This window comes from Mytilus edulis, chromosome 7 (genome assembly GCF_963676685.1).
Source record: "Mytilus edulis chromosome 7, xbMytEdul2.2, whole genome shotgun sequence".
Taxonomy (NCBI): domain Eukaryota; kingdom Metazoa; phylum Mollusca; class Bivalvia; order Mytilida; family Mytilidae; genus Mytilus; species Mytilus edulis.
In genome coordinates, this window is record NC_092350.1 from 79,418,492 (window position 1) to 79,441,426 (window position 22,935).

General features: G+C 33.1%; 2 protein-coding genes across 2 annotated transcripts; one reads left to right on the plus strand and one right to left on the minus strand.

The window, feature by feature from the left end:
- Nucleotides 1-8,861: 8,861 nt before the first annotated feature.
- On the plus strand, nt 8,862-11,843 carry LOC139482295 (E3 ubiquitin-protein ligase TRIM22-like). Its single transcript, XM_071266095.1, has 2 exons — nt 8,862-8,946; nt 10,135-11,843. The coding sequence occupies exons 1-2, from the start codon at nt 8,911-8,913 to the stop codon at nt 11,827-11,829; spliced, it is 1,731 nt and encodes a 576-aa protein (XP_071122196.1). The 5' UTR covers nt 8,862-8,910; the 3' UTR covers nt 11,830-11,843.
- Nucleotides 11,844-14,742: 2,899 nt separating this feature from the next.
- Nucleotides 14,743-22,859, minus strand: LOC139482296 (uncharacterized). The gene is made up of 3 exons (XM_071266096.1): nt 22,798-22,859; nt 17,316-17,521; nt 14,743-15,687 (listed from the first exon to the last, which is right to left on the minus strand). Exons 2-3 carry the CDS (start codon nt 17,466-17,468, stop codon nt 14,872-14,874), a joined length of 969 nt encoding a protein of 322 aa, XP_071122197.1. The 5' UTR covers nt 17,469-17,521; nt 22,798-22,859; the 3' UTR covers nt 14,743-14,871.
- Nucleotides 22,860-22,935: the final 76 nt, after the last annotated feature.

The window sequence follows — 22,935 nt, forward strand, 5'->3', positions numbered from 1 at the left end:
TACTGTCCAAGATTAATGTTGTGATGATACACCACGGTCCCAGGTTAAGGAGGTTGTACTGATACACTACTGTCTAATGTAAATGTGCTGATACGCCACTGCCCCCTGGTACACTACTGTCCAGGATTAATGTTATGATAATACACTACTGTCCAAGGTTAAGGAGGTTGTACTGATACACTACTGTCTTGTGTAAATGTTGTGCTGATACGCCACTGCTCCCTGGTATACTACTGTCCAAGATTAATGTTATGATGATACACTACTGTCCAAGGTTAAGGAGGTTGTGCTGATACACTACTGTCTTATGTAAATATTGTGCTGATACGCCACTGCCCCCTGGTATACTATTGCTCAAGGTAATTAATGTTATGATGATACACTACTGTCCAAGGTTACAGAGGTTGTACTGATACACTACTGTCTTGTGTAAATGTTGTGCTGATACGCCACTGCCCCCTGGTATACTTTTGCCCAAGGTAATTAATGTTATGATTATACACCACTGTCCCAGGTAAAGGAGGTTATGCTGATATACTACTGTCCTATTTAAATGTTGTGCTGATACGCCACTGCCGCTGGTACACTACTGCCCATGGTTAATGTTGTGATGATACACCACTGTCCCAGGTAAAGTGAGGTTGTGCTGATACTCTACTGTCATATGTTAATTTTGTGCTGATGTGCCACTGCCCGTGGTACACTACTGTCGAAGATTAATTTTGTGATGATACACCACTGTCCCAGGTTAAGGAGGTTGTGCTGATACACTACTGTGCTATGTAAATGTTGTGCTGATACTCCACAAGCCCTGGTACACTACTGCCCAATGTTAATGATGGGATGATGCACCACAGTCCCAGGTTAACGAGGTTGTTCTGATACACTACTGTCCTATGTTAATGCTGTGCTGCAATCTAATTAAAATAGTGATCTCTGATTACGTTATACTACATACTCATATGTAGTATAACGTAATCAGAGATCAATATGTATAACGTAATCAGAGATCACTATTTTAATTAGATGTAGTATAACGTAATCAGAGATCAATATTTTATTAGGTTGGTTGTGCTGAAACGCCATTACCCTTGAAACACTACTGCCCAAGGTTAATGTTGTGCTGATATACCACAGTCCCAGGTTAACGAGGTTGTGCTGATTCACTCCTGCCCCTAGTACACTACTGCCCAAGGTTAATGTTGTGATGGTACATCACTGTCCCATGTTAAAACTGTCCAAGATTACTGTTGTGCTGATACGACACTGTCCCTGGTACACTACTGTTCAAGGATAATATTGTGATGATACATCACTGTCCCAGATAAAGGAGGTTGTGTGTATACACTGTCCTATGTTAATGTGCTGATACGCCACTGCCCCCTGGTATACTATTGCCCAATGTAATTAATGTTGTGATGATACACCATTGTTCCAGAATAAGGAGGTTATGCTGATACACTTCTGTGCTGTGTAAATGTTGTGCTGATACGCCACTGCCGCTGGTACACTTCTGCCCAAGGTTAATGTTGTATAATGGTACACACTTTGTCCCAGGTTAAGGAGGTTGTGCTGATACACTACTGTCACATGTCAATGTTGTGCTGATGCACCACTGTCCTATGCTAATGACGTCGCTAATGTTGTGCTGATATACCGCTGCCCTATGCTTAAGGGGTTGTGCACTCATTTACATTTTTAAACCAACACATTCTTTTTTAGGTCTGTCCAAAAGTGGGAACCTGGAATGCAGTGGTTGAAGATAGTTGCTATTTTCTGTTATATTTTGTTTCCACCAGAAAGCAGACCGTTTGTTTTCTTTTTCTTTTTTAGAATAGTCTCTTGTATACCACATGAGGGTGGAATCAAAACCTCTCCTCAGGGACAATATTTTATGGCATCATGTAACAGTTAACTTTGAGAGGACATATAGCTAGGTAGCACGGTAGTATTTGCATTCCAGAATTTAGGTTGCTCTTTTTTGTAACCTACTTAAGTCAATGTATCTTGACAGTGTGATTGGACAAAAAATACAGTATCATCTGAACATACTTTCCCAAACTGAGGGATGAATCAGGTGTAGAAAAATATGAAATAATTTTACGTACAGGTGAAAATGTATTTTTGAGATTTTTTTTACATTTTGTATTCACTGCATGATAAAAGACCTAAAAGCAGTAGTGGTCTTAGTTTTTTTTTTTAAATAGCAAAAAAAGTAAACGGTCATGATACATTGTCAAATGTATTTCTGATTAGTACAATGTATAATGAAAGTACTTCAATTAACTGTGTATGTAGAATTTTTGGCAGTGCTAGAAAGTGGTGAAAATCCTAAAAAGGCTATCAGTATATCCCTTATAGACCAGGAAATACTATCGTGCCACCTATAACGTTGTTCTTTAATTAATACTAGTATAACATTTGTTTTATTTTATTAGAAATTGATTGCTAGACTTAACGACAGTTGTCCCTCTAGCAATCATATCACTTTCTCTTATTAGTTTTATACTACGTTCATATATTCAAAGCCTTTAGTTTTCATCTAGCTGATATTGTTCAAACACAAAATCCTCATACGATTCACCATAAGTTGTCACAATTTGCGATGATAACGCGGGTTCATCCCCACAACGCGTAATCTGATCAATAAACGAAAAGCTTATTGCAGAATTTATAAAATTCAAGGGATTACAAAGTTCTCAAAAGACCTAGCCTTGCTTTTAAAACCCTTCATCACCATTTGGAATTTATTTGTTTAGATCGCATTCAGAGTTTCTACAAAATAGAGGCGAAAGATACCAAAAAGTAAAATCACAAAAATACTGAACTTAGAGGAAAATCAATTCGGAAAGTCCATAATCACATGGCAAAATCTTATCACAATACGCATCAAAAACGAATGGACAAGAACTGTCATATTCCTGACTTGGTACAGGCAAACTCCTTGGTCGAAAATATACTGACAACGCCATGCAGAGGCGGATTTATAGGGGGCCCAGGGGGCCCGCCCCCCCCCCCCTTTTTGGGAAAAAAATTTGGTTGCTTATATAGGGAATCACTGAAGCGTGACTGGAGCGGGCCCCCTCTTAGGTCAGTCAGTGGGCCCCCACTTATGAAAATTTCTGGATCCGCCACTGCCATGCATGGGAAACCGAAAAAAATCATAAGACAAACAATTGTTAACAAAACACAACATAGAAAACCAAAGACTGACCAGCAGGAACCGCACTGAAACCCGAGGGTGGTGGTCTCAGGTGCTCCGGAATGGCGAGCAAACTCTTCTCCATATGTGACAATCATCGTGTAACTACGTGTCTACGTTTTGAAAATAATCAGCTCTAGAAAGGAATCCATCAAACTTTGCTACCTTTTCCAGAACGTAATGAGAACGAGTTTAGTGTGGGGAACCAGTTTAACTTTTCTAAATAAAATTTAAAAAAAAAGCGTTTTGTGTGATTATACATAGACATCTGATAGTGATAAATATATATGTTGAGATTTACAGAAAATAGATTATTGCTCATTATAGTAAACATATGGAAGGCCGCGAGATTATTTTTAGATACAATTGCCTCTGTCGAATTGTGAATATATAACCCCATGAATTTTGTTACAGGTTACATTAAAGTCTGTTGGTCTATAATCGCACTTTGGCTGCTTTAAACGCAAGACCGTATGCATACAGTATATATAAAATTATTTACAAGTGTACCGTTTGAAAACCAGGGGAAGACTGCCCAAAGCAACAGTTTACAAAACCTACATTAATTCAAAGTTAAGGGTATTAAACATTATAAAAGGTTCTCATAAAATATGTATTATAATATTGTCCAATCGCATGTAATAATAATCGTATATTATTGTCCTCCGGCTAAACTTTATAAAATAGCGATAATTGCTTCTTTTTTAGTTGAGTGCAAGATACATGTATTATCTTTCACACTTTTGACAGCCATCGGATTAAGTTGTAAATAGTAAATCTATAATCTTTTTGGGTATTTGAAATAAAGAAACATTAAATTTAAGAATAAACATTTAAAACAAGAAATATTCAACTTAACTAAAACGAGAAATATATACTATTTTAAACGAGAGTTCATATAAATATTCAATTCAAAATAAGAGTTCATACAAAGCACTTTGCATAGTATAGTAAAAGTTCCCAATGACTTTTCTTCCAGTTATAAATATCTCAAATATCACTGTGTATCATCGCCACCGGAAATTGGGTACTAACGAAGCGGAGAGAAATAGAAAAAAAAATAAACAAGTTAAGAATTCATTCAATTTAAAGCATTTCCACTCATTTGGTGAGGGTGCCGCTTAAGAAATGGTTTTCGAATATATAATTCTTTAAATTATTTGGCCGATAAGTACAAAATTAATACAAGATTTGGTGTAATACTCCAAAACTTGCCACTTAGTACCGGAAAATTTCGAGTTCGATCGTCCTCTATCGCCCCATTCTCAAGATATTGAACTGTTTTTCATTATTTTTCTAGACACGTTTTTAGATTATTATAGTGTGGCATCATATTTACTGAAATTTGTTGTCAAAAAGATGTATTTTAAAGAATATAGACCATAAAAAATAAAGTCTAGGGTACGGCAACTTGCTCGTGTTGACAAATTTACTGTATGGCAACTTGTTTTCAACTGTATGGCAACTTGCTAATTTTAGAATATTCATTTACCGTCCTTTCAAAGAAAATAAAGTATTAAGTTCAAATATCTAAGGTGAGGGGATGTACCTTTTTATGTTAAACTGTTTTTGTCTTTTTCAAGGTTTTGTTTAAAACTGTTATTTGAAATAAATTTAAACTGTTAACTGTTTTCGACCCACTGTCTGTAATCTGTTCTGTTAAAATTTGCAATGTTGTTAACTGTTTATTTGAAATTGGGATTCCTGTTATCTGTTACATACTTAATACTTAAAGTGTTTACTGTTTTTGAAATAATTTTCTCTGTAAACTCATCTTAACTGTTATTTACAAGAATCACATTAAAATTTGCTGTCCATCTCTTTCTTTACGTTGCTTCCGCAAAAGAAAGACATAAACAGCATATATGTAACTGTCTTTAAAAGTCTTTGAGTATAGTAAATCCTTGATAAAATTGAGAATGGAAATGAGGAAAATGTTAAATAATCAGAAGCCCGACCAAATAGAAGAAAACAACCCAACGCAGAGAGAAAATTGTGCACTAGGGTGGGGTGGCAATACACATAGGAAAAAAACTTAAAATTGAAACTCAAAATTTTTAAACACCCTCTTTCCCTTCCTTCCTAACACATAATGCTTAATATTTGAGTTATGCATGTGTATATTTATGGAAAGAGAATCGTCCATAGATTTGATTTCCAATAGTTATAATGGTGAAATATAATCTTTTTGTTTTTGTGTAACCATGGCAACAATCAGCATTTATTTAATACCAAATATTGCAAAATAGGGGGTTGAACCTGTCACACAAAGGTCTCAAAAATTTGGTCCAAAGGAAAATTTCAATAAATTAGAGTGATACCTTTCCTGAAACCATCAAGAGGTAAAAAAAACATCATATGCATTTCCGCTGGTTTTTCCATAAAATTAAATTAAAAAGATCGAGCGTCAAATCTTTGTTGAAAAACAATACAAAATTTCTAAATCTATGGCTGTACGGATTGGAAAATATGGTCAGTCAAACTGAAAAATGGCTTATAAAACATGCTACAAACAAACCAAATGTTCATATAACCCCATTAGGAAGTCTATATTATACTTCAACTATCTAAAAATCAGTTTAATTGTACAAAAACTTTCATATTTAGAAAATTCACCATGTCCATAATACGAAACTAAACTTGTAACTGTGTATTGGTATACATGAAGCTGTCTCCTAAGTGACTGAGCAATCATTTAACTACAAAAAGGGGGTAGAAGTTCAATGTTTGTTTCCTGAAACATATAAATGAACCAAAATTTAAAAATTAAATAAAAACAAGACTATATAGCAGAGGTTACGGACTCAAGTTGGGACAGGTGCAACAAATGCGGCAGTGTTAGAAATGTTTTAGGATATCTCAAGGCCCCCCTATACGTCTCACCAATGTAGTTATTTCTGGCTTCTATTTGTAATGTATCCAAAACTTTAAAAGGAAGGGCCACTTCTTACCCAGCTAAAACCCTGGTCAGTCCTATGATGAAAATAATTCAGATGTATATGGAATGTTTGATAAGTTACATTGACCCAGAGTACCTGCATGGAAAGGTGAAAAATGAAGTACCTTTTTAATTTGCAATCCGTAAAATAACTGAACAGTGTGGCCTGGTAGAAGAGGCCGAAAAATGAGGACTTGGTTCTCAAATTGATGTCAAATTTGCTAGTCTAAGACTTCGGAAATGTAAAGATGGACCAAGGCTTTTTTATATCACCTCAGAGTTCATAATTGGGACTTGGAGATGAAAGAGTGCTTCAACTTGTGACACCTTACATGTTACTTTCTGATTTATACACTAGTTTTGATGATTTAAAATAAAAATCAGTAAACTTTCGTAATTCCTCTTAATAAAATCATGTAAGCAAAGAGTCGTATGAATACCCTGAGATGTTACCATAATTTATGAGAGCCCCCACCATAAAAAAAAATGTTCGCGCTCTATAGTATTCATGCACTCATTCTTTTTGTTTGTTACACTTTCCTACGTCATGACGATAACCCAAGTTTGCTACGACTGATTGACATAAAACATTTACTCAACAATACACATAACCAGAAGAAGCCTCCCTTTTGCTGTTTGAAGCATTTTCGATTATTCATGATAAAGTCATTTTTCTTGGAGTCCATCACTCCGTCTGCTTTTCCAACCGTTCAATTGTCTGTCCATGTGTCAATAAAAAAATATGGTACTTGCGTGTGTATTCTGAAAATTAGTCAGCTTTATAAAAGATTCCTTATAAAGCTTGACATTTCTGCGACTTTGTACAGTGGTATTCAAATTTTTGAATACATTGACGATATGCACTTCAGAGGCGGATTTAGGGGAGGGGACAGGGGGCCCGGGTTGCTTATATAGCGAATCACTGCAGCGTGACTGGAGCGGGCCCCCTCTCAGGCAGTCAGTGGGCCCTCACTTATGAAAATTTCTGGATCCGCCAGTGCACTTCCCCTTTTCATTGCTTTTGGGTTCGTTTGGAAAAAAGGGTAAATTAAAGTTGCTGTTAACTGTTATCAGTATTTAAAATTTGTTGTTAACTGTTATCAGTATTAAAATTTGTTGTTAACTGTTTTTACCAAAATCGAGGTGTTGTTAACATGTTAACGGACCCCCTATTGCGCCCCCCCCCCCCCCCCCCCCCCAATATAATTATGCATTAGACAAAATGCATAAGATAGAAATACCATTCGTTTGACAGCATTTAAGATGTATACACATTATATATTTTCAAAAAGAAACTGACAAGAAAATTAATTCGAATGCAATTCACGATTTATTTCTCGAATCTTACTTTTACAAATGAATCATTTCAGAAATTAAATAATCAAACAGTGTATTTAACCCAGCAAATACTTTATGTGTCTGTCCAAATTATCGATCCTGTGGTTCGGTGCACGTTGTCGTTGGTTCATCTTTATCAAATTTGTTGTTTTTCATAAATTGTTTTCTTATGCCGTTAGATTTCTTGTTGAATCCTTCCACATTTTTCGGTCGGTGCTTTTTAAAGCCGACTATAAGGTACGAGTTTTCATTGTTGAAGGTCGTATATACGATAGCATATAATTGCTTACATACACTTTATTTGATCCTGATGGATAGTTATCTTATCTGCTATCATACCACATCTCCACTGCCTGGCTTTATCTAAAAAAAACAAACAAACTAGCACCAACAAAAGATGAATGGGCGGTTTATTTTATTGAACTTACAAAATTTCACTCTAACAACAAATAAAACAACAGTCGTTATAGTATAACGATATATGAATGTATTTAGGATAATATGGTTGAAAAAAAAAACTTTTTGTGCAAAGTCGAATAGCGGGACGCAACGACGACTTATGAACGGAATTAACGGCATATATTTAATAATGTTTGATAAGTAAGTCATTTTGTATATTTGTAAGCCTGTAAAGCTTTGATATCAACAAAATATCGTCACTCGATATGATCTAAACAGTGATTAATTTCCTCTTAAAATTATAATATATTGCAAGACGCCGTACAGTCAAAAGTTGTTATTTTGCAATTCGCCGTACAACGACCTGCAATTCGCCGTACAATAAACAAACAATGTTTTTGTCCGTATTCTTTAAAAAACATCTTTTTGACAACAAATTTCAGTAAATATGATGCCACACTCTAATAATCTAAAAACGTGTCTGGAAAAATAATGAAAAACAGTTCAATATCGTGAGAATGGGGCGACAGAGGACGATCGACCTCAAAATTTTCCGGTACTAAGTGGCAAGTTTTGGAGTATAACACAAAATCTTGTATTAATTTTGTACTTATCGGCCTAATAATCTAAAGAATTATATATCAGAAAATCAATTCTGAAGCGGCACCCTCATCAAATGAGTGGAAAAGTTTTAAATTGAATGAATTCTTAACTTGTTAACTTTTTTTTCTATTTCTCTCCGCTTCGTTAGTACCCAATTTCCGGTGGCGATGATACACAGTGAATATTGTAAGGCTTACGTGTGTGAAAACAAAAATATGTAAAATACTGAATACTTTACAGACTGAGTACTCTATTTTTTAAATAAAAATTGTCAGCTGGTTATCAATCGAGGCTTACTAAATCATGTGTGAACGTTTACGTGAAAATTTGGCTTGCTGTCGACTTTAAAACTTTCAAGTTGATACATGACTAACAAATATAGGTGTGTTTTCTTTAATGAACTTTGACCTAGATGAATTATACATAAACAATGTTGCAATCGGTGTTGTCCTATTTCAGATTCAAAGTAAGTAAATATAAATATTTATAATAATTTCTATGTTAATATATATTTTTAAAAGCAATTAACAAATTGATAACATTTTAAAGATATGCATTATTTATTCCATTTTAAAATTGTTTGACCCAAATACTGTTTGAATTAAGGGAGTAAAGTCCATATCCTATCTTCTTTATCGAAATAATATTCAATTCTACAATGAATTTGTGATTTCTACAATTGTACATTAAAGAAAAGTGTGGACACACACTGATGACAAAGATGCTTTACATTGTTATGAGTGATGAACATATATTTGTCTTAAGCTTTATGTAGATAGCGTCTCTTTAAATTCCATTACATGACGTGGTTACCAATATAATGAAGCTATAAAGTTTGTAGGTTTCTTTCAAACCCAGGAGAAAATGCCTTTTCAATGTTAGTTGTCTTTCTTGTGGTTTTGATCAATGAGTATTACATTGTCCCCTAATTTTAAGAACCATATTATTCTTGCTAACTTGAATCGCAAATAGCAGTAAATGATTTTTTGAAGTTTGATATAATCTAGTTTGTTTTATCTGGGACTAATAAATGTGATTCAACATCTATTAGTCACAGGTTTTATTTATAACAATTGTTATTTTATTTTATTTTATTCATAATTACCATATTACCATGATTACAATCGTTCATATTTTTGTTTGTTTTATAAACAACACTTTTTTTTAAAGACATCTGCTAATGTTGAAAACTGTGTTCCCCTCTAGCATGTCTAGATGTCCTTTTGTTTACTTTCTCCATTGTGTTTGGTTGTGGTTTATCCATCATATCCTTTTAGGCAGCAACCATTTGATTTTCTGGGGGGGGGGGGGGGGGGCTATGGTTTTTTTTGGAAAAAAAAGTTTGTTTCCAGTTTTTGGAGAAAAAAATAATTTGTTTTTGATTCTGAGAAAAAAAAATTGTTTGTTTCACCCTCAGCTGCCACTATATGTAATGCTAAAATTGAAAGAAAAAAATTGTTTTCAAATTGTCGCGAAAAAAATAGATTGTTTTAAAAAAAAATTGTCCAGAAAAAAAAAACCATAGCCCCCCCCAGAAAATCAAATGGTTGTTGCCTTATTCATGTGATACTTGGCAAATGCAGTTTAAAACCACTCATTCTTTACTACTAAAATCTATTGACATGTAACAAAGGCTCTTTTATTTCTTTTTCAGAATAAGGAAACAGACTGTTACAAATCTGTTTGTGGAATCTGTGATCTCCGCAATCTTCCAAAACCATCAGTGGTCTGGTGTTCAGAATGTTATGAACATCTTTGTAAAACTTGTGTGGATCACCACAAATTTTCTAGAGCAACAAAAAACCACAAAACAATAACAAATGTGGAATATAACAAGTTATCTCCCTTTACAAAAAATATCAGACCATTTTGTGAAGAACATGAAGACAAGTACCAAATGTACTGTCAAAATCATGAAAGTCCTTGTTGTAGGAAATGTTTACTAAAAGATCATCGTAACTGTAAGGACATTCATCCATTGGAAAATATAGTGCAAAATGTCAAATCATCCAGCGCTTTCGAAGACCTTGAAAAAAGTTTGGAAGAAATGATGAAAAATATCACGCAAATCCAGGAGAACCGACTAAGGTACTTGTTTTCAATACAGAAGTCAAAAGTAGATATAGAAAATGAAATTCATCATATTAGACTTCAAATAAACAAACATCTAGATCAAGTGCAGAACAAGCTTATCATGCAGCTAAATACAGAGGAAGACAAGGTTGCGGAAGAGATAGAAACTTTCACGGAGTCACTGAAGGGAAAAGAAAAAGAAATTGGTGAACTTTTGACAAATGTTCAGCATATAAAAACATGTGCATCAGACCTTCAAGTGTTCTTAAGCATGAAACAAATAGAAAAGACAGTTGTTCCTTGTGAACAGTATATCCAGAGTTTGTTCAAAGATAGAACCCTTGAACAAACTATCATATCGTGCAGTATTAACAACAAAATTAAAAAAATAAGCACAAGAATACAAAGTTTTGGGAAAATTAATATAAGTAAAAAGGAATGTAATATTTCCCTAGTGAATGAAAGAGAAAAACAAGCACAAATCATGGTTGATGTGTCTATTGACAACTGTACTCTAAAGTTGATACAGAAAATGAATAATTTTGGTAGTAAGGTGACGGGATGTACAATATTACCCAGTGGGAAGAAGCTGTTTTGTAATTTTTCACCAGCTCGCCTTATATTGGTAAACATTGATGGATTAATTGAAAAGACAATTTCTCTGGAAACAATGAGTGCCTTTGATGTGACACATCTTGACCAGGATACAGTTGCTGTGACCTCACCAGTAGATTCTTGTATTACAATAGTTGACCTTTGTAGACAGGATGCCATAAGAACTTTCAAAACACACGAAAGCTGCTTTGGAATAACATTACATGATGGGCATCTAGTATTCTGTGCTTTAAATAAAGGATTGCAAAAGTTAGACTTACAAAACGACAATGCAATAACAAATGTTGTGACATTTAATTGTTCTGATGAATCATATGTAACGTCATGGCATGACCAATTGTACTTAGCAGACGCCAAAATGAAAGCTGTAGTTTGTTACAATACATCAGGAGAATTTAAGTGGAAATTTGAATTGGAAGAAACAATTCTAGGAGGAATATCTGTCGATTGTCATGGCAATGTTATGGTTGCTAGTCGGAACACTTCTTATATTATCTTGATCTCTCCTAAAGAAGCTCAATATAGACATGTTCTAGGCTGGGATGACATACAAGACAGCCCTCTAGCTATTGATTATGATAAACACACAAAAAGTTTGCTCATTTCTTGCATAAGTGGATCAGCCTTTTTGTTTATTGTAGAAAAGAATAAATGTTCATAGCCAAGTCTTAACAACATTGTTTTCGCTTTTTATGCCACACCTAGGGACATTATGTCTTTCAGTCTGTGCATCTGGTCATTAGTCTGTCTGTCCCTCTAACGGTTATGGTTTTTAATGAAGTGGAAATCTAAGAACACATGTTCCATAAAATATATGTCAATGATATGATCTTACTAGTTTTAATGCAAAATTAATAGTTTTGACCCTAATTTTATTGTCCTCTGAACATTGAAAATTGTGCGAGTGGGGCATCTATGTGATATGGACAGAAGAAAGCGTAATCAGTTTACAAAAAGCATGATCAACAGACAACAGGGTCCAAAAAGCTCTCTTTACTAGTGCTCTTCTACAATCTTATTAGCTATGTCGCCTGTACAGAACACTGGACATCAAAGCTGACCAGTGTACCAATGTATTCTGAGCAGGGTTTACAAAACAGCGCTATCAATAAAATATAAATAAACAATCAACAATAGGTGTACTAAAATAAATTATTATTTGCATAAGATAACATGAAAATATTGCACCAGTCACAAATATATCAAAAATATTGTGTTTATTACAAATTTGTAAGATTCCAACCATTCAATCAATTTGATGTATTATTATAAATTATCTCTATGTTTAAAGAATCTTAAAAATAAAAGATTCGATGGAAAACTGAATGTTTAATTATGTTGATATCATGTGGCTAGCTCAGAAAAATGTGTTCTAGATTTAAATTTGATTTCTAAACTTTTATATTATTCATATGAAAAGATGTCATGATACTATGGGAATGAAAAATTAAATGTAAAAATGTTTTCTTTTTAATTCCAACCAGGTGCTCCGCAGGGCGCAGCTTTATACGACCGCAGAGGTCGAACCCTGAACAGTTGGGGCAAGTATGGACAAAACATTCAAGCGTGATACAGCTCTGAATTTGGATTGTGATAAAATTTTTGACATTACATGAGTTTTTTTTACACAAAAAAATTGTCAAGATTTTACAAATCAATTAAAGATTTCTTCTTCAAACTTTTTAAATATACAATTAAATAGTTGACACAGCATAGGTTTCTGACACAGAATGAATGGTCTGTTGAATATTAATCCTCTCAAAAAAATGTTTGAAGAAATTTTCTTTTATTTATGAAATCTGAAATGAGAAAAATTTAACCCCCCCCCCCTTTTTTTTCACATCCCCGTTTCCCTTTTTCCAAAACTGATATCAATTCAAATTTCTAATGGAGTTTGCAACAATAACTACCCTTTTAAATACATCATAAAATATTAAAATGTAAAATAAAGTGCTTATTATCACTGAATGGTAAAGATTGGTTGGTAGTAAAAGTGAATATACATTGTTTATTGTATAAAACAATAAAAAAAAACTTCATCAGCAACATTTTATATTGGGAAATTACCAATGAAGTTATTTACATAAAGTTATTGGCAAATAAAAATAGAAAATGACATCATAGTCATGTCTGGCAAATGTCAAACATACATTATCTAAAAAATTTTTAGATAAGATAAGGAAAAAAAGCTTCATCAGCAACATTTTATATTGGCAAATTTCCAATGAAGTTATTTACATAAAGTTATTGGCAAATAAAAATAGAAAATGACATCATAGTCATGTCTGGCAAATTTCCAACATATATTATCAACTACTATTCTATACAAAGAAAGATAACTCCAATTGAAAATTAATTGCTATTGCACAATATTGTGCAATTAGATATTTCTTGCTATTGTGCAATACTGTGCAATTGAAAATTTCTTGCTATTGCACAATACTTGATATGGAATCCTGATTTGGACCAACTTGAAAACTGGGCCCATAATCAAAAATAAAAGTACATATTTAGATAAAGCATATCAAATAAGCCCAAGAATTTAATTTTTGTTAAAATCAAACTTAGTTTAATTTTGGACCCTTTGGACCTTAATGTAGACCAATTTGAAAACGGGACCAAAAATTAAGAATCTACATACATAGTTAGATTCGGCATATCAAAGAACCCCAATTATTCAATTTTTGATGAAATCACACAAAGTTCAATTTTGGACCCTTTTGGGCCCCTTATTCCTAAACTGTTAGGACCAAAACTCCCAAAATCAAATCCAACCTTCCTTTTATGGTCATAAACCTTGTGTTTAAATTTCATAGATTTCTATTCACTTATACTAAAGTTATGGTGCGAAAACCAAAAATAATGCTTATTTGGGCCCCTTTTTGGCCCCTAATTCATAAACTGTTGTGACCTCAACTCCAAAAATCAATCCCAACCTTCCTTTTGTGGTCATAAACCTTGTGTTAAAATTTCATTGTTTTCTATTTACTTATACTAAAGTTATTGTGCGAAAACCAAGAATCATGCTTATTTGGGCCCTTTTTTGGCCCTTAATTCCTAAACTGTTGGAACCAAAACTCCCAAAATCAATCCCAACCTTCCTTTTGTGGTCATAAACCTTGTGTCAAAATTTCATAGATTTCTATTCACTTAAACTAAAGTTATAGTGCGAAAACCGAGAAAATGCTTATTTGGGCCCTTTTTGGCCCCTAATTCCTAAAATGTTGGGACCAAAACTCCCAAAATCAATCCCAACCTTCCTTTTGTGGTCATAAACCTTGTGTCAAAATTTCATAGATTTCTATTCACTTAAACTAAAGTTATAGTGCGAAAACCGAGAAAATGCTTATTTGGGCCCTTTTTGGCCCCTAATTCCTAAAATGTTGGGACCAAAACTCCCAAAATCAATCCCAACCTTCCTTTTGTGGTCATAAACCTTGTGTTAAAATTTCTATTCACTTTAACTAAAGTTAGAGTGCGAAAACTAAAAGTATTCGGACGACAACGACGACGACGCAGACGACGCCAACGTGATAGCAATATACGACCAAAAAATTAAAATTTTTGCGGTCGTATAAAAATCATATTAAATTTTCATTTTTTTCTGGAATAAAAGTCTATACAATTCATAGTTTCTTAGGCCAAATATACCTTTCAAAGTTAAAAGATTGAACGATTGGAATCTTTAACATAATTACTTGACCTAGATATTACATTTTGTCCGTATTTTTCTCAATCTTCTAAGTCTATAAGGAATACCATAATCTGCCTCAGGTGTGTCTGCTACTAGGACATGTCCATTGTTGTTTCGACCAGACGGAGAATAGACTGAAGTGTTTAAATTTTTCAAAAGCCTGTTAGGTTTATTTTTCATATCTTTGTTTGCTTTCGAAGATTTTCTGTTCTTAATCAAAGTGAACACATTTGTTTCTGGTGATTCTTGGAGAGAAGTAAACAATCTTTTGACAGGTGATGGGATTTGATTGACAGGTGTTCCATTGAAGTCATCACTTTCTTGCTGAATCCCATCCACCTCTGAAAGGTCATTTCGAATAATAGCCTTGACCCTAGGAATGATATTTGTCACAGGTGTATGAAAGGAAGCGTTTCCATGGTTACCAAGGTCAAAATTGTCATCTGAATTATCCTGATCCCCTGTCTGTTTAACCAAAAGATCATTTTCACTCAAAAGCTTTCTTTTCAACACCAAACTCTTTCTTTTACTTCTACTTTTCCTCTTTAAAGCTGTCTCAGCTCGATTTAAACATGGTGATTTTGTTTCCTGAGAAATATTAACATTTTCCTCTTCTTCTGAAAATGACAGATCTTCAACAATTGTTACTGGGGGTGTTTTCTCACCAAAGAATTTCAATGGTTCATATTTGTTGCTTGCACCTCCAGTAGGATTTCCATGGGAACCATGATGGCATGTACATTTTGAGCCTGATGTACTCCTACGTTTCCTTTGTTTCTTCACCTTTCTGGTTGATGCTTGGTTTCCACTGAATTGTGGAGATACCTGTAATATAGATTTATTTACTGTCAACTGAGTCCAGATAATCATGTCGTCTGCTGTGGGTGTTTTTAGATTTTGACTTTTTTTTTATCCCACATCGCAGGAAGGCGTCAAAGCAAAAAATTAAAATAGCCTTCCTAAACGTCATAATTATGTGTACTACTGTCAACTAAAAAAAGTGAAGGAAAAGATTTGGATTACATATTTTTTTCTTGTTATTGTTATTATTCACTGTAATAATATTATAGTGATTTTCATACACATCCCAGCAGTAAGGACCCTCACACTAATTATTTTGACTACAAAAAAAAAAGTAATTCCTAGTGTTTATTTGTAACTTACATAGTTAAGGGTTTTCACCTAGATTCAAATTGACATTTAATATTTTGGAGATAGTTGTCTCATTGGCAATCATACCACATCTTGCTATATGTATAAATAAAACATTACAATGAAATGCTACATGAAAAATGAAAATAACATTTTATAAATTTGGTTAGTCCAAAGGACATTCAAAATACTCCTTCAAACAAACACAAATATGTTGATTTAAGCAAAGAGTTCTAAATAATGATTTTGGTGGGCAAGTCAAGGGACTTAATATTTTCAGTCATGGCTATGGCGATTCCAACGTAACATGAGGGGAAGAAATGAAATTGTTATTTAATTTATCATTAATGTTTCCATAACCATGATAACATAATAGAGCAAGCTGATGACCTGAAATTTGGATTATTTTTTATGCCCCACCTACGATAGTAGCGGGGCATTATGTTTTCTGGTCTGTGCGTCTGTTCGTCTGTTCGTCTGTTCGTCGTACCATCCGTTCGTCCGTCTGTCCCGCTTCAGGTTAAAGTTTTTGGTCAAGGTAGTTTTCGATGAAGTTGAAGTCCAATCAACTTGAAACTTAGTATACATGTGCCCTATGATATGATTTTTCTAATTTAAATACCAAATTATAGTTTTGACCCCAATTTTACGGTTCACTGAACATAGAAAATGATAGTGCAAATTTCAGGTTAAGTTTTTGGTCAAGGTAGTTTTTTATGAAGTTGAAGTCCAATCAACTTGAAACTTAGTATACATGTGCCCTATGATATGATCTTTCTAATTTAAATGCCAAATTATAGTTTTGACCCCAATTTTACGGTTCACTGAACATAGAAAATGATAGTGCAAATTTCAGGTTAAAGTTTTTGGTCAAGGTAGTTTTTGACAAAGTAGAAGTCCAATCAACTTGAAACTTAGTATACATGTTCCCTTTGATAAGATCATTCTAATTTAATGCCAAATTAGAGAATTTATTCTAATTTCACGGTCCAATAAACATAGAAAATGATAGTGCGAGTGGGGCATCCGTGTACTGTGGACACATTCTTGTTTTACTTAATTTGGCTATAAAATGATGAAATTTGGTCAGTTGATACATTGTAGAACTTGATGCATGTTTGGCCTCAACAGTTTTCAAAATGATGAGTCAGCCAGATTTTGGTGAGTCAAGGACTCATGGACCTGCCTTGGTGAAAACCTTGAAGCATTATAGATAATATTGCCTTCAACAATGAGCAAAAAAGTACTCATCATATTGAGTATAATTGCTTAGCTATTATATTCTTACTGTAATTTATTACCCATGATAAATCCCCTACAGGGACTGATTTTGCTGTGAGTGGATGTCTAGAACAATAAACTGGTGAAGGGACATTACTCTGTATGTTTACTGGACTCTCTGTGAAGATCAGGGGAGCCTTGTTATTGTGTAATGACTTTCTCCTCCTTGGCATACTGGGAGAGGCAAGACACAATCACTGCATATCTATTTCTGTTTGTAAAACTTCTGAAAATAAAACAAACTTCCTATTAAGTTTTAGTTATATGAATTGATTTTTAGCTTGATAGTGTATCTTTATGAAAAATACTGCATGTAGAAATACACAAATGTTTGAATAACACATGAAAATATTATGACTATTTATAAAGATAAACCGTTTTGTACTGAGTCAGATTTTTATTCGGTTGATAGTTTTGACTATTTTTTATCATCATGCAGACACAGTCTTTCTCATTAAATCATTTATTTCGTCAAAACTTGAACTTTATATTTAAAATGCTTAATGTAACAGGTCATTAAATATAATTATAGATGGTCTGAGTTGATTTATTGATGGTTCAAGATGTCTTTTTTTTAAACAGGCCGAGCTGTATCAGGCTCACTTGTCTCACACCCTTTCATTTTCTCAGGAAAGGAAAATACATTTTTATATGAAACCAGCTTCCATTTTATGATTCAATGAAATGTAGCGTGTCGTTTTGTATGGATTCTTATTCGTCAATGTGTTTTTGTAAGGTAGCGTCAGTTACGTAAAATCCATGGCACTAGGAGAACAAACCACAAACTCAAAGTCTCAAATAAAATCACAATGTTATCTGTTAAAGATAGAATAACATAATAAAACTGAACAATGTGACTGTCTGTTACTGAAAGTACTCCTTTTTACTCTCTATCATAATAATACTGATCATGATCTCTCATCTAAAATTCTATCATACCTCTGATCTCTCACATTCCCTTATATACCTTTATTTCACGCAGTACCAAGTAAGTTCAAAAGAAGAGGTTACCTGGCTGTTCTAAATAAATCTGACACCATTAAAAAAAAAAATTAGTGGTGGTACCCTTTTGATAACCAGATAACCCTGGGGGTTCTTAATAATTAAGACACCAATCAAATTAAAAATAAAATAAGTGTGTGGTACCCTATTAAAATGTAATTTCACCTTAAAGTATTCAAAAGAAAGAAATTTTTTGTAAGTACAAATTATACTATCAAAAAATAAAATTTTATTATCCCACATTTGCGCAGAAATCTCTTTCTTTCTCCTGGCCTCGTTTGTCATGAGACTTTGATTATAATATATATTTATCAGTAATTTATAGGAATGAGAACAATAACAATTTCCTTTTAATTATTCTTTGATGATAAAAAAACGTTTAACAGCTGATACATATAGCGTCTCTTTGTTTTAGTTCGAGATTCGGCCGTTTTGCCAAAACAAGCTGGGGCCATGGGAGGTCAAAAAGTGGATACATACCCGTCAAAAATGGATATGCTGCTTATTTGCTTCTTGGGCCGACTGACGACCTTGAAGCAATATAAATCGGACCTCAATTGGTTCGTATTTCATTTATCTCTTCATTTATGTACATTTTTTGTAAGTTTCATCTACCTGGCAGGTAGATGAAACTTACATTTATGACGAGATAAATGAAAAATGAACCAATTGAGGTCCGATTTATATTGATCCAAGGTTGTCAGTCAGCCCAAAAAGCAGGGTATCCATTTAGACAGGCAAATATCCACTTTTTGATATGGGACGAGCTCTGGCGTCCCACAGCCCACATTTTTCTGCCAAAACAGCTGTTGAACGTCAGAGTAATTTAAAACCACTTTGATTATATTGAAAACTACATAATGACTAAAATAAAGTCACATCTAAAATCCCTAACATCAGAACCAATATTGAAACGTTACGAATTTTACGATATTTCTGTTTCTTTTAGAACATACAAATATGTAAGCATACATGTGATGGACTGTAAAACTCAGATCAGGAGATTTGGAAATTTTGGTCAGGAGATTAGGACTCAGATCAGGAGGTTTTTTTATCGACATAAATTTTGTCGTAAATTTAAATGTACAAATTTCCATCAAAATGTAATATGTTTATAGCACCCTTGTTGCCTTTCTATTTGAATGATTTCACATTATTAAAAAAAATATTTAGAAAAATCTGTTTCTTGTTTTGTTTTTTTGTTTTTGATAATTGATTGTTCACTGCTGATTATGACCTTTTCTTTGGGTATTGATTTGTATTCATGTCTCCATCTCCTTATCATTCATTGGTAACTGTATAGACAAATAAGAAAGAAATATGCTATACATGTTTGTTTATAACATGATAAATTAATTTAAAAAAAAAACCAACATTAACAGTCGTTAAGCATTGTGAAAGTCATATTTCTAGGAAAACAAGACTCTAACAGTTTAAAATGTTCGGCTATTTTTAGCTGATTGAATGAATACCCTATTATACTGTTTATATCTATTCTAGAGGACATGTTAGAAGTAAAACTGACAAGGATTTTTATTCAGTTTAGCATGTACATGTACAACTTAAATATTCCATTTGAAATACAGATGGCCAGATTTACTATATAAATTTCAATTTAATCCTTGAAAAGAAGTCTAGATTCGTAAAATAATTTATAAATTTATATAATTTTTTATTTGTCCCAAAACATTTAAATTCATTTAATTACCATTCTTATATGATAACTTGATTAAAATATTATTCATTTATACTCTTTTTACAATTTACATTTTTAAAAGTAAAATAACTTTAACCCTTTCGCTGCCAAACAAATTGTTAACAAAACCCCTTCAGTGCCAATGCTGTTTTTGATTGTCTTAACAAGACCGCAAAAACGTTGACGTCATAGTAAAGGTATAATAGCGCCAAAAGATGTTAACTGCAAGTGGCGGGAAAATTAAACTTTTTTTACTAATAGTCCATTTTCTTACATATAATACCGATTTTTGACTCCGAAGTTATAATATTTAGACAAGTTACGTGTAATAAGATATTCTGGTCCCGGTTCTAGTAAAAGCAACAAGATAAGGTAATTTTTTTTTTTTTTGAGGGAGGGGTCACTATTTTATGTTTTCCATGAAACATGAAAAACTAATTGCACCGATTTTAAGTTTGACTTTACTTCTTTTAGTTGCCCTCACTTGAACTTATACCAGAAATTCCCTACTATAGAGAAGGTAACCTGTCTAAAAATCATATACTCCCGAGTCAAAATTCGGTAATACGAAAAGATATAATGCAAATTAATTTGTCACTACTTATAAATTAAAGAAAGTTTGTCATTATTTTTGATGAACAACTTCATTATATGAGCTTGGGATACAAAATTCAAGATTCATATTAACATTTCTCAAGAAAGATATTTTATTCGTCGGTGTTACATCGTCTGTCGTGTTTCTTATATTTACTACATGGTTTATGAACAATTTTACGACAGAGAGCACACATGCATATACATGTTTCGGCCCTTTCCTGCAACCAGGGACATTTCGTACAGAACATACAGAACACTCTCTTCTTTTCGACCGGGCAATTTTCTCTAATGTCGTTTTGTTCTTATTATATTATGATCTTCGGAAATGTCATCAAACAATTAATTGTATAAAATAAAGACCTGATCGAACATTGTCAGAGTTTTTTTTAATAGGAATTTTCTATCGTATCTTAATATTAAAAATAATGTGTTCATTAATTCTTGACAACCGTACAATAATAATTTACTGTGATTGTAATTTTGAATGTATAATTGTTCACAAAGTTTTCATGTTGTTTGCGGTTTTGCTATCTTTTATTTTGGAAGACAAATGGAAGAAGGGATAAATAATAAATGAGTACAGACATGCACCGATCAAAGAACATGTAGTTTACTAGGAAACATGTTACATGTATCAATTAAAAGTGTCATGTTGACCTGGAATATTAATTTGGCCGGCACAATCCGGCAATACTCTTTTTTTACGATGCTATACAGGACATTGCATTTTCACACGATAAATACAATATTAAATATTTTCCTTGTATCTCTTGTATTATTCATGTTTAACTGTTTTGCCTTTGAAATTTATATAAAAGTATGCCGTATAAAGCCTAGAAAAATTAAACGCAGCAAAACAAAAAGAAATTAACGAAATGTATTCCATGCATTAAAATTCTCTGGTGGCGTTTTAATGGAACATGGGCACTTTTTGCGTACTTTTTCATCTTTTTAAGTTTTTGATTTTTTTTGCGCTTTTTCTAATCCGTTCTTTGTAAAGGTATTTGAATAACTTCTATCTTCTATATTTTATGTATGTAAAATTTTATTTTTATTATATTCTTACAATTTTGGAAAGTAAATGCTTAAATAGGCAGTTTAGGAAAGGTAAACCTAGAATATATAAATATACTAAATGGCCTACTGCAATAGCGTCGGGGAAAAAAGAGTGGATTTGAAACTCTATAGTTCTAAATATTATATAATTTTAAATATATTTATAAACGCATCCTTACATAATTTTATTTTCATAAATTTCATAAAAAAGCTCCCCTTTCACATCTTTTTTAAATATTGGTAAAAAAACGCGCGAATGTTTCAAGACAGAGGAATTAAATTTATCACAAAAACGCCAACGTCATAGTACATTACGTAGTTCATAACATCATTTCAATCGGCCGATGAATCGACCCTTTGGCACTGAAAGGAGTATGACTTTGGGCCGATCATCGGCCCTATGGCACAGAACTCGTTAAACGGGATAAAACAAAGGGAAATAACAAAAAAATACAGTTTTTATTTCACAACGGCAGTTAGCCAGAGGTAAACATCATTGCATTGATTACCATTATGTTTTGACACCCAAGCTGTTAAGTGAAGCCATTTTATTATACATCTTCTTTGATTTACAGGTAAAATTTAACACAGGTGTCAATTACACCCATACGGTAGTAAGAAATTATCAAATATCATATATGGCGGTTGAAAATTTTCATTCATGAAATATTTCATACACTGGATTTTTTTCTTCTAAACGGGAGGACAGAGACCCATGAAAACGGGATTATTATACTCCCGTCGGGAGGTTCACATGTATGTGTTACATATTATCATATAAAAAAAATAATTTCACAGGTAACGCCTGCCTCATAATAAATTAAACTTATCAAAACTAAAATCGCTAAATTAAGTAAGGTGGATTTAAGATGTAATAAGGCAAACAGTCTCTATGGGCATATAGACCTGAAACAACATGTAGTCAAGCGAACCATAAATAGAAAGTCCTTAGTGATGACTTACAAATTAACTTTTACAGTCATTATAATGTTTTAAAAAAAAATCAACAAAACAAATTGTTTTATTTAAACATATTTAGCATCGTCTGAGTTTTGAAACTGTTCATATGTGCTTCGTCCTATGTGATAAGCACTATCTGCTTCATATGAACATTTAACAGTATGCTTGGTACTTGTATTTCAAACACAAACCAAAAACAAGTCAAGGCACATCCACATGTCTGTGTTTTGTCTGGTCGCCATATGTAAACAATACACATTTTGTTTTAAAACATTTGATTTGCTGCTATAAATAAATTATCCAATGAAGTTTAGTTTTACAAAAAGATA

What these genes read in the sequence shown, in the direction of transcription:
- LOC139482295 (XM_071266095.1), top strand. Translation starts at nt 8,911, where the DNA reads ATGTTGCAATCGGTGTTGTCCTATTTCAGATTCAAA. An exon ending in TGTCCTATTTCAGATTCAAA is followed by an intron (nt 8,947 to 10,134) that starts GTAAGTAAATAT and finishes TTTCTTTTTCAG; the next exon opens with AATAAGGAAACAGACTGTTA.
- LOC139482296 (XM_071266096.1), bottom strand. Translation starts at nt 17,468, where the DNA reads ATGCCAAGGAGGAGAAAGTCATTACACAATAACAAGGCTCCCCTGATC. An exon ending in CTGTAGGGGATTTATCATGG is followed by an intron (nt 15,688 to 17,315) that starts GTAATAAATTAC and finishes TCTATATTACAG; the next exon opens with GTATCTCCACAATTCAGTGG.